We start from the raw sequence: 12,895 nt of genomic DNA on the forward strand, positions 1-12,895 counted from the left end.
CTTAATGGGGCTTGAATGAACAAAATGGGCTGAGCTAATTGATGAGATCCTTTCTTAATGATACACTGGCTTTTTAGGTCATCCCTTCTATTCCCATCAGGCTCGTTAGCCCAGGGCCCTGGCAGCCCAGGCGCCCGTGGCGTTTCTATAGATCCACCAACTGGGGAGGCGTCCGCTCTCAGTAAGGGAGACGCAGATTTCTGCTGCCTCCTGACTCTTTTTCCCTTCCGCCCTGAAATGCATCCGTCTCCCAGGAGTGTCTGATTTACAGAGGGCCATAAATATACACCAGTAGAATTTACTCCAAAGAACTCTGTTAAGCTGGGATAAAAGCTTGATGCAGCATGGGGTTATACATACACAACTTTGAGCACGAATAAAAATGGCAATATGTGGCCTTGGCGTTGATAAACATACTCAAGCAATTTAATCTTAAACATTAGCATTTCATAAAGAAATATTGGCATAAAATGCCATGAGATTCATGGTTTAAAAAAATAGAAAAATATACATGATTAAGCTGTGAAAAGCACACACATTTCAAAGAGAGCATAATGCCTTATGCTGTAACATTTTAGTCCATGAATAAAATTGTAAAAATAGTTAGACATATATAGTTGTGTAAGATAATTATTAAAAGTAGAGTCTTCCTCAGACTTTAGAAAATCAAAGAACCAAGAAAAACAAAATAATCTTTTGACAGCTGAAAGACCTGAAGGTAAATATTAAACTTCATACATTTTTTTTTGGAGTTGATTTAACCGCATGCGAACAATAGTTGTCTTGCAAATGGATGTCTATGAGCTTTAGGAACCAAACTTTGACGTGGAATTTATTTCAGCAACGCCACAGACTGGAAGCGATGTCGCCTTGATTCAGAGAGTTATTTGTTACTTAGAAGTTTAAGTGTTTTGACCAGAGGAAAGTTAACAACAAAATGAAAAACCTGAGGCTAGCGTCATTTAAAGAATGCTAATGGTGACCCAGGGGACAGGTATCTGCATAGTAACTGTGATGTTCCTGCTGTCCTTCCACCTTCAGCCTCCAGATCCAACAGAAAGTGAAACGTGGCATTCCCCGTGACAATCGGACAGAGCGACGGAAGATGCCAATGAAGTGAGTTGCCCTTTAAAGCTATTTCTATCTCAGAAGATGTGCAAATGAGACACTTGAGTCGTGTCTTGTTTCCTTCATTTATGACAAATATGCTAATTGTTGCCTTTCTTCCTGATTTATTTTTCTCCCTTCTCTACTGATTTCTTGTCCATTTCTAAAATATGTCAACAACTCGGTTCATTTTTATCCTTGCTCAGATATATTTTTTAAAAAAAAAAGGTTATAGAAGGGAGAAAAACCACTGAGCTTCCTTTAGGTGAAGCTTTGCAAACGTATTAAATGTTTGAATTAGAGACAAAAGATATATATGATCCTTGCGAAGATTATTCATTGTTGCAACATTTACTTACTAATTTGAAGATGGCTCTGAAATGCTGGCTAAGGATGCAGCTGTCACTTCCCCGAGCACATGGGCTCCTGGCTTGAATTTCCCGTTCTCCAGCGCATCGCTAATTGACTGTGAACAGCTAAGTCTTTGGATGCCACAGTTTTTAATGCAATACAACTGGTTCTGGCTGGCGCGATTAGCAGGGTAACTGGTAGCTTTCATGCAGTTCCCATCTGGCCTGGCTCTTCTCTGGACACAAAATGTGGGGACTGCTGGCCTTGATGGTGCTTGCTTAATGAAGGAAACAGAAAGGAAATCAGCCAAAACCCCATGAAATACTAAGTGCAATTTTGGCTCCAGCTCCACGGTGAATTTTCACGGCAAATCTCACACGTACACACACAAATACACAGTTACTCTGATTATGCATTGTAATTATACAAGAATAAACTCTGCTTCGTGGGCTCATAAATGTAAACCTACTCTTGCCCTACCCTGAATAATTCTGGTTGATCTTTCACAGTTGGATCCATGGTGCAAAGTTCATTTAAATGGTGTGATTCAACAAACACACGTAACTCAGATATGACCATAGATTACAGAAGAAAAAGATCACAATGCTATTGTCAAGGGTAGATGTTGTTTCCACAGGTCACCGACGACAGAGGCAGCGGTGTGGTCTGAAAACATGGACACTCTTTTAACCAACCAAGGTGAGAACCAACTCAGAATAGGTCTGAAGATACAACACATAAAAGTAAATTGTTAAATCCTGAAAGCAATAGACATATTATATAGTGTGACTTTGATCTATATTCAACGTATAAGATTCTCCACAGTCACATAAATTTATACTGGCCTGGAGTCTAAGCAGAATTGGGTTGGGCCCAAAATAAAACACTGTTATAGAAACTCCAAACATTAAAACAGAAAGCAAGTGCAGAATCTTGTCATTTCCTTAGACTCATTATCATGTGATGTATATAATGACTATTTTTCTTACAAGTTGAAAGAAACATACAAACTATTGAAAAGTTGAGAACTTCCTATCTAATAAAAGAGCAATATGCAAATTGACCATTACTCCAACACACAGGATGGCTGTCCCCATGTGGTCAAAGATGGCTGCCCCCATGTGGACACAAGATGGCCACTACAAGATTGCCAGCAGGGGAGGGCAGTTGGGAGGAACCAGGCCTGCAAGGGAGGGCAGTTGTGGGCGATCAGGCCAGCAGGGGAGTGCAGTTGGGAGGAACCAGGTCTACAAGGGAGGGCAGTTGGGGATGATCAAGCCTGCAGGGGAGGGCAGTTAGGGGTGACCAGGCTCTCAGAGGAGGGAAGTTGGGGGCAACTGGGCCTGCAGGAAAGGGCAATTGGGGGGACCCAGGCCTGCAGGGGAGAGCAGTTGGGGGGACCAGGCCTGCAGGGGAGGGCAGTTAGGGGCAAACAGGCTGGCAGGGGAGCAGTTAGGCATCAATCAGGCTGGCAGGGGAGTGGTTAGGGGGTGATCAGGCTGGCAGGCAGAAGCAGTTATGGGCAATCAGGAAGGCAGGCAGGCGAGCAGTTGGGAGCCAGCAGTTCTGGATTGTAAGAGGGATGTCTGACTACCTGTTTAGGCCTGATCCTACCGGGATCGGGCCTAAACGCATAGTCGGCCATCCTTTGAGGGGTCCCAGATTGGAGAGGTGCAGGCTAGGCTGAGGGACACCCCCCCCCCCCCCCCGTGCATGAATTTCGTGCACCGGGCCTCTAGTAGATAATAATAGGCCAAAGTAAAGTTTACAAAGTATTTATTTCAATTGAGCTTCTCTTGTTTTTAGGAAATACAAAACCATATTTAAATGAATGTGTGTATGCTAATGTACACATGTGTTCATGTGTATTTACATTAGATAGGAGGGCTCAATAAGGTAATCTTGGCCAATTATAAATAAAATATCTCAGAAGACACAATATAGTCACTGATGAAAGCTGCTGGAACTTCTTGTAATAAATCATTCTGCTTTGTAGCAATTCTATCTCAAATGAGGGGAAAATGACACTCCAGAGACATATATAGAGAAATTTTAAAATATTGTATTGTTTGAACTAATCAAATGGCATTCCCATTTTAAATCCATAAAGTCAATATCGGAATATTAGAAAAGTTTAACACATGACGAAGCTGAATAAATTCTCTATAGCTGTTCATTCATATATAGAGTAATATTGAATTAGATGAAACTGTACTCTGATCTTATCACTCTTAAATAACTCATTCCTAAAGCACAGACATAAAATAATTCACATTCATCCTATAATTCAACTCAGGTCAGATAGGGAACACCTCAAGAATACAGAATTGCATTTCTGTAAGTTTGGAATGGCACGGCTTGTTTTCCTTTTTCCTTAAGTGGACACCCAGTGGGGCAGGTTGGATTAGCTCAGGGCAGGAAGTTTCTCAGCCCGCGGTGACTTTGCAGCTCGGGGTGGGGGGTGGGGGCTGTCTCACAGAACACAGCCGTGAGGCTCAGAGAACAGGGCAGATGCTTGAGCAGGCACATCTCCTGGGGTGTATAATCCATGCCCACAGATTCATCCGAACAGCTGTTTGGTTCTTGTGTTTTACACCGCCGGAGAAAGAGCTCACATGCCTTCAGTGCTCTTGACAATAAGATGGCTCACCAGATTACCTAACTGTTTTGTTGACATGAGGAGATGCCTTCCATGCACTGGGCATAGGCATTAGAGTAGGTTTCTCCAATGATAACTGAATTCTTTCTTTCATCAGCCCCTGCTGGATCTAACCAACAGCCATTCCATCCTGCAGAACGTGCCCTCAGATAATCGGATTTTAATTGTGTGCAGCATATTATTCCAAATTCACTTGACATCTTTTGAACATCGAAATTGTATATGTAGAATAGAAAAAGAGTTCAATAAATAGTGTGTCCATGACAGCAATCACTAGCTCCGGTTTGGGTTGTACATCCTGTTCCATTGGGTCCCGGAATGATAACAGTTGTTAGTCCAGAATGCTCCTTCACTGAAAGCTCAGGATGGGAGAACACAACAATTGCTTCTTGATCCCCAACTATCTGTCTCTCTAGGACATATTTAGATCGTCTTCATCTTCATTGGGGAAAAGCTTCATGTGCCTTCATGAACCTACAATATTCTTTCAGTATTCTTAAAAGCATATTTTATCCTCAATATATAATACATTTTATCATAAATTCTGTGTAGAACCCTCAAATTCACATTGTTTGGACCAAACTCCTAGTAAATTTTCTTTAAGGGCTACTAAGAGGATTTTCATAACCTGAATTTGTGTGATCGGAGCTTCTTGGGTGTATTTTTAAATTCAGGAAGCATGCAGGTCATTGAACTTTTTACAGTGCTCACATATTAATGACATCCATAGTCTCCAATATTTCTCCAGAGAATTTTAATTGGCACCCGATAACCTTTTGCAGTAACTTTTTATTTCAACTCTATTGCAAAAATTTAAAAAATAAAACATTGTTAAGTCTATTTTACTCCACCTATTAAAGGGAGAAGCGTTCACACCACATATCTTGCCAGGTATTTTTTTGGTTAGGGATTAGAGTTGGCCAATATATTCACCCCAAACTAGTAATTGCCAGCCCCTCCTCCTTCACTGCAATAAACCAAACCAACATTATGTAATCTCCCAGCATCAAACTGTGTTTTTCCAACAACTCAGAACAACCAAGAAATTCTTACTTTATGCCTGGCCAGTGTGGCTCAGTGGTTGAGCATGGACCAATGAACCAGGAGTTCACGGTTTGATTTCCGGTCAGGGCACATGCCCAGGTTGCAGGCACGTCCCCAGTAGAGGGTGTGCAAGAGGCAGCTGATCAATGATTCTTTCTCATCATCGATGCTGCTCTCTCTCTCCCCCTCTCGCTTCCTCTCTGAAATAAAGATGTATTTTTTTAAAGAAGAAATTCTGGCTTCAAATTAGAAACATCATTAACTTGGTCTGAGCTCAGTGCAATGGGTTTAAAAAGCACAGTTCCTGGGTTTTTCTATGAAGTAACTGACCTTAAGACTTTCCCCTAAATATAATTCCTGGATTCCTCGGATCTAAAGAGAAAAAGTACAGGTTTTCTTGGTTAATGAAGCTAATTGTAGAACTATGAATAAAATATTTTATATTTATGATGAGTGGTCCAAGTAAGGTTTTTTAAGTTAAAAGCTCAAACATATAACTGCTATAGTTAGAGGAATGATAAATATTTGCCACTGAAGACTCCATGAATGCTCACCCTGTATAATATACTTATTTGGGGCATGTTACTGAGTTATATGGCATACAAAATTTTTCTTACATATCTTATAGCTGGTCTAGAGGCTTTTCGAACATTTCTCAAATCAGAATTTAGTGAAGAAAATGTTGAGTTCTGGCTTGCCTGTGAAGACTTCAAGAAAACGGAAAGTGCCGAAAAAATTGCTTCCAAAGCCAAGATGATTTATTCTGAGTTCATTGAGGCTGATGCCCCCAAAGAGGTGAGTGGAAAAATTCCAGCTTCATGAATATGCATCTCCCAGCAAACCTGCCTGCAATTAAAAGGCACTGACTCCAGCTAAAGGGAAATCAAAACGCCACTAGGTATCCAAATAGAAAGTGTCCGTAAACTCCAGTAGATGTTCTCGGGGAAGACCCTCCTCCCTCCTTCACTGACTCAGCAAGTATTTTTCAACCTGTGTCTGTTGCCTTAGCACAGCATTCAGGCTCTGGGGAAACAGTACCTGCTCTCTCAGATTAAACAGCTCTGGAGTTAACCCTGCAGAAATCCCCCTGACACGTGCTCTTGGATTTCAAGTTCGCCTTGTCTTTCCTTTTCGAAATGAGGGAAGTCAATGTGGAATAGAATTTTGAAAATTTTTTTAATTAAAAATAGCATATGGGCCTGGCCGGTGTGGCTCCATTGAGAGTCGACCTATGAATCAGGAGATCACAGGTTCGATTCCCGGTCAGGGCACATGCCCAGGTTGCAGGCTTGATCCCCACAGGGGGATGCAGGAGGCAGCCGATCAATGATTCTTTCTCATCATTGATATTTCTATCTCTCTCTCCCTTCCTCTCTGAAATCAATAAAAATATTTTTTAAAAAAAGAAAACAATGTGTGGGGAAAGAAACAACTAACCAACAGTATAAATTCTTCCGGTCTCATGTTTTGGAGGTCCCCGCTATGGCAGATAATCATGTCTTCCTTTCCGAAAAAGAAGGGTTTGCTGGACTGTATTTCTTGGATGCTGAAAATGAGCCAAAGGTGGGAGGCACTGTCTCAAGTGATCAGGACCCACCTGTACCACTTTAGGGTCAGAAAAATAGGGGGGAAGCCTTAGAGAGAAATCTGGAATGACTTTGATAATAGCCCGCCAAAAGTGTTGTATGTTAACATCAGATTTTCATTTGATTTCATTTCTAGCACTAAAACCATGATCACCTCCACATATCCCTCTAGTGTTTAACTTTAAAGGTTAAGCAACTTCTATTTTAAAACTGCTTTGATTCCTCACTGAATATATTTTGATGAATACGTAGCAAACAGGAAGTTACATTAACTACCTAGTACAAGTCATCTTCCCAGGGGGGCAATACCCACATCCTTCTAAGCAACAGTTACCATATTTTCTGACCTAAAATCAGGACCCGTGGTTTAAAAAGGGTTGTTTACTTATGGGGACAAAAGACAGAATAGATGAAACGCAAACACTTTCACAAAATCTAGAGCATAAACTTGCCATAGTTCAAGTTTTACATGGACCTTAATTACAGCAGCACATATTGGCACAGTAGGACATTCCAGAAATATGAACCACTGAAGCAGGAGGAAAAAAAAGAATTTGTAGGAGAAAAAAAAATTCACCTCTCGTGGATCTATTTCAACATTCATTTTCCAGTCACCATGTAAAGAATCAATAAACAATTCTAAAAAATGTAAAATATAATATATAAGATTCATCAAGTTGATTAATGCATCATCCCCTAAAAGACTTTGAAATCAACTCTGAAGATATTCTATTTATAGTGATATTGGTTTGAAAGCCAGATTTTTTCTTCTTCTTTATGAATCCATCTAGCTAACAGTGATTGTGTTAGGATTTTTAGCTGTCCATATACATTGTGGTGTTCTACGTTATGATTGCATATATGATGGTTTCTTTCGTTTCTCTTGCCCGAGTGAAGGTGTTAGTACTGCGCATCATTTATTTCTGTCTCTAAAACCAATCACAAGAGAGGAATGCGGTCCTGTGCATGGATGGAATTCTTCCAGATGTTACAAAGCCTTCCACTCTCAACTTTAACAGCCACCCTTGAGAATATCATTCAGGAAGTGCGTTCGCCTTTAATGATGCCAAAATGAAGTAAGACTAGAGGTGTTAGTGGCGATTACATAGAATTATGTCACCCAAAGCAAGATTATAGGCGGCTTTAATTTGAAGAGGGATTTTTAAGCGCTGCTATGAGGGAGGGCTCGCTAACAGGCTGCCTGCCCCACGTTAGGGGGGCCTTTTACATACACAGGCACACACCTTTGCATAATGAACCTCCTGATACACTTACAGGATAAATGAGGAAGGCTATCTCATTTGAATGCGAGAGCACTGTTGACAACCTTTTATTCAAATCATGTGAAAATACATCAAGCTCAGTTCAGGGTCAGAGAAAAGCCAAAGGGACACTGTAAAATGTACTCTTCCTGCAAAAATAATGTGCTGGCAGCCCAAAGAATTTAAAACTGCTGGCGTAGAAAACAGGACTTGGGCATGGATCACATGAGCACTGAAACTATCTTGGATCTTTATAATAAAACTAGAGGCCCGGTGCACCAAATTCATGCAAGGGGCTTGGCCCTCGCAGCTGTGGACCTCGCAGCCCTGGCTTTGTCTGTAGGGTCATCTGGAAAGTCGTTTGGCTATCTGGTCTAACTAGCATATTATGCTTTTACTAGAGGCCTGGTGCATGAAAATTCATGCACTGGAGGGGGGTCCCTCAGCCTGGCCTGCCCTCTCTCACAGTCCCAGAGCCCTCAGGGGTGGGAGGCGACCCGGCAATCAGGGGACGGTGACGCCCCATCACACCTCTGCTGCTGCCACGGGGCTGAGGGGACTGGGCGCTGCCATCTTGTGGCTGTGGGCGCCACCATCTTTGAGGGCGTGGCAGTCAATTAGCATATTCCCTCCTTATTGGTTGTGGATGCCTCCATCGTTGAGGGCAGGGCAGTCAATTAGCATATTCCCTCTTTATTGGCTGTGGGCACTGCCATCTTTGTGATTTCATGAGGGTCAATTAGCATATTCCCTCTTTATTAGATAGGATTATTATAGTTTTTCAACAGCTACCAGGGACAGCATTCTGATGTCAGCTGTATTGAGGCCTTTTCAAAACTGACAGGATTTAGAAGCCTCTAAATGGTTGTGATGGCATCGATGCTGCCATCCCAAAGAATCACAACCCCTCGTCTTGTTTTCTGAGGTTGGCAGTGCAGTGGTTTTAGATTTCAAAGATAATCCATGACCTTTTGAAAAATAAGGAATTAAAATATCATACCCCTCAGAGTCCTTGAAACTGAAGAGTACCCATGCAAACAAAATGCAAGTGACTTACTCGTGTCAGTAAATAATGTTGGAGGAACTCTGTTTATTTCATCACTTGATAAAAGGTCCAAACCTACTAGTTTGAGATGCTTAGCAAAATCTAAGCTTCTAGGTAACTTTCAATGACTTGGAAGTTCCTCAAGATGGTACAGGTGGAAAGTATGCCTCTCTAAAGGTCACCCCAGGGTAAGGTCCCTCCCACTGTCGCTTTATTCCAAGCTTAGCACCACCGGTGTCTGACCGTCTGAGAAAGAAATGTATCCACGTATCTTCTGGTAGAATCCAACCAAAAACCATATTTGAGATGAGTGAAAAGTTAGGGGTGAAGCCCACAGACATGCTTCCCAGGAGTGATTCTATTCAAGGAATTTATGAGTGAAAATATATATATTAGGACTAATGTTTTCACTTTTTTTCCTGATACTGAGATTTCAGAGAAGTGAAGAAGAATAGAGCACTTTTGGTAGCCCATCCTCAAATTTCACTTAAATGGACTTCTCAGGAGCATTTTGCAAAATTGATCCCTCTCGTAGTTGAGTACTGTCTCCAACTGGCTTCTGGTATTTCATTTCCTCCTCTCTGCCCTAAGCTGTTTAACGATTCCTTATGCTGTTTCCACTCCTAACCCAACACCCAGTATGATAAGGGAGGTGTTCCTCGTTCATTCTCTGCTGGCAGTGGCTCTCTCGGGATCTCTACCAGGCCATGGCTGACAGGGGCATCTCAACGTTAACACATTCACATCTGAGTCCTGGTTTCCTGTTCAAACTTTCTTCCACCTGAGTCTCTCCATCTCCGTCAAAGGCAACACCATTTTTCTCATTGCTCTTGTAAAATACCTGGTAGTCATCCCTGATTCTTGTCTTCTGTTCATACCCCATATCCAATCCATCAGAAGGTCTGTCATCTCATTCTTCAGAATATTTCTAAAAGCAGGTCACTCTTAAAGGTTTTTGTTCCTTGTCCCAGATCATAACTATTTAATCACAAGTCCCATCCATTTACGTTTTAGATACCTTTGAAATCTATGCATTTCCCTGCATTTCCTGTGACATTACACAGCCTAGATTACCATCACTGCCCACATGAACTTCTGGCATGATTTCCTAATTTTTATTCCTTTTATCCACACCAAGCTATTATATCACATGGAAGCCATAGGAGAAGACAGAGCCACCAAAAATAAAAATAAAAATAAAAAGTCCAGAAGACTTGGAGCAGAACTTGGAGACAGCAGAGAATTAACAAATCCTTTTCCTCTGATAATCGGATTGAATACTTAACATTCATAAACGCCTTTGTACCCAAATCTGTTTAAGCAAGATGATGAAACAGCATAAATGAGAGCTTTAGGTGTCAGATTTGCTCTGGGAAATTAGACAGCTTCAGAGCTCCCCCCAGGATAAGTAGGAGACAATTCAGGGATAGCACACTGGAGTCCGGGGGTGAGGAAGCCCAAGAGCCAGGGTACGAAGCTTAAATTTTATGTCATAAAAAAAACAATAGGTTTTCAGCTGACTACTTATCCGATGGAAATGACATTCTGGTGAAACTGATGTAGTAATGCTATCTTAGAGTATTCAGAAGGGAAAGACATTATGAGAAGAAGTACCAAGTAAGAGGCAAATTCCTTGGTTTGGGAATAGATTTGGGATTTTAAAAACAACAACTAAACTAGAGAGATAGGAGTGAGAATGAAAAATGACCATTGGGAAATTACCAAGTAAAAGATGAATGAGGAAAAATATATAGGGTGTCTCCAAAAAATGTATACCTACTGGCTGATATTATTAATTCCAATGGGTTATATCTGAAAAGAAAGAAACATCAATTGTGCTATCAGCTGTTAAAAGTGTGTATACATGTTTTGGGGGACACCCTGTATATACATGTAATGTATAAATGTTGTATATTTATATGATAGGAGAGCAGAGAAATAAAAGAGGTGTCAAAAATATAACTCCCACGTTTCAAGCTTGAACAACTTGGAGATAAATAATGACATTTAAACAAACATGTGGGTGTGATGCTTTGCCCCTGACATTAAGCTGAGGTGCTAAGACCCATCTTCCTAAGACCAGTGATAGTCTCCTGGGAGGGGCATCGCTGAGCATCACTCAGCTCTCCACAGCTGATGTGGGCAGATCCTTGGGAGAAAAACAAGCAGATCAGAAAATGAAACGGATAAATCAGAAGTGCAAGATTAATTATTTCCGTATATAATATTTATTATCAGTACTACACTAAAATGAACTGGTTCTTCTCAAAATGTAAACATGATTTTGAGCAAACATAGTAACATTTTCTCACTTTATTTATGCAACATATATTTATTGAGTCCTTACCCTGTGCAAGGCATAGCGAGGGATGTGGAAAATGCAAATATCATCTAAGTAACACAAAATCCTTGGAGAGGCCATAAAGTGTGTGTGGGGGGGAGGGGGGGCCTGTAGATGGCATGGGGTCGGTGTAGAAGGGGGAGGGTGTAATTTGGTTCATTGGTAGGGGGAATATAGAATGAAAAGTAATAGGAATGGGTTAGTGGAAGCCATCCTAGTAAATCCTAGTTATTGTCCACCTCTGGAAGGTACATTTTAGGTATTGAGATCAAAACACTGGGGGGGGGGGGGGGGGGAGATAAAGGATGGATGGGGAAAAGCAATTTAAAATCATAAAATCCTTTGGTTGCCTTTTCACTTTGCTATTTTTTTTTATAATCTCAAAGTAAGGCTTTAGCTGTGCTCTCTGTCAACGCCAAGCCGCCCAACCTAGAAACAATGCACCCAACGTGTGTTTGCATCTGAAAATGAGCTCATGACCTTTCAGCTGTTTTGCATCAGATTCTCTCTGTGTTTAGGAAAAAAAACCTCAAATAGCACGTGTATCTGCCATCTGTATAAATCGTGTAATCTTTGATTAAGCTAATCTCATGATATGCAACCTTATTTCCACAGATTAACATCGACTTCAGTACCAGGGACCTCATCTCAAAGAATATTGCAGAACCAACTCTCAAGTGTTTTGATGAGGCTCAGAAGTTAATCTACAGTCTCATGGCCAAGGATTCTTTTCCACGATTTCTAAAGTCAGAGATTTACAAGAAACTGGTCAATAGCAAACAGGTTGGAAATAATAAAAAATGGCTCCCTTTCTTGTAAGGAAGATAAAGGACACACTAATAACCAGGTTATAATTAGGGGGGGAAACAAATGATTGAACAGATCCACGCAATCACTACACTTCAAGGCAAAAATGGTTTCCATGTACAAACACCATGTAAGTTTTTTAGGGTTTAGGAAATATGTTTTACTCCGATGGAAAAATAACGCTTTAACTATGAAGCCTGAAATTCTCAGTCATTTGTTTAGAATTTATTCCTTTTACTGGATACTTAAAATGTTTCTACTGGGAGAGTTCAAAGGGAGTTTGTAGAGATATAAAACACTCTTAAACCATGAGTGGGTAGTCTTACAACATTATAAATTCAAGATACTATATATCTTCATGTTGCTGAGTGGGAGGCTGTTCAGCATCATAAATATGATTTTAAATACTCTTTGCATTATTAAAAAAAAAAAACTCACTTCTATAAAACACAAATCTGAACCAAACACCTTGAGTGTATTCAACTATTTCTTTTTTATCAGGATCTGCTAAATATTAATGTGGTGGTTATCTAAACTGCTATGACTCTCAGAGCAATTTTTAAAAAATTCAGTAACACACACACACACACACAACACCACCAACAATACCATTGATCAAACTTTGTCAAAATATACCATTTGGTTTAATTCAACGGAATCACATAGGCATGTACGGAAGGGCCTTGAGGGTGG

The 12,895-nt window shown here is 40.7% G+C and overlaps 1 protein-coding gene across 1 annotated transcript; it reads left to right on the top strand.

The window, feature by feature from the left end:
• Nucleotides 1-2,087: 2,087 nt before the first annotated feature.
• Nucleotides 2,088-12,214, top strand: RGS21 (regulator of G protein signaling 21; the record flags this gene model as incomplete). The annotated part of the gene is made up of 3 exons (XM_080651055.1): nt 2,088-2,157; nt 5,790-5,956; nt 12,011-12,214. Exons 1-3 carry the CDS (start codon nt 2,133-2,135, stop codon nt 12,212-12,214), a joined length of 396 nt encoding a protein of 131 aa, XP_080507181.1. The 5' UTR covers nt 2,088-2,132.
• Nucleotides 12,215-12,895: the final 681 nt, after the last annotated feature.

The sequence above is a fragment of the Plecotus auritus genome (assembly GCF_963455305.1).
Source record: "Plecotus auritus genome assembly, chromosome: 14".
NCBI classification, from domain to species: domain Eukaryota; kingdom Metazoa; phylum Chordata; class Mammalia; order Chiroptera; family Vespertilionidae; genus Plecotus; species Plecotus auritus.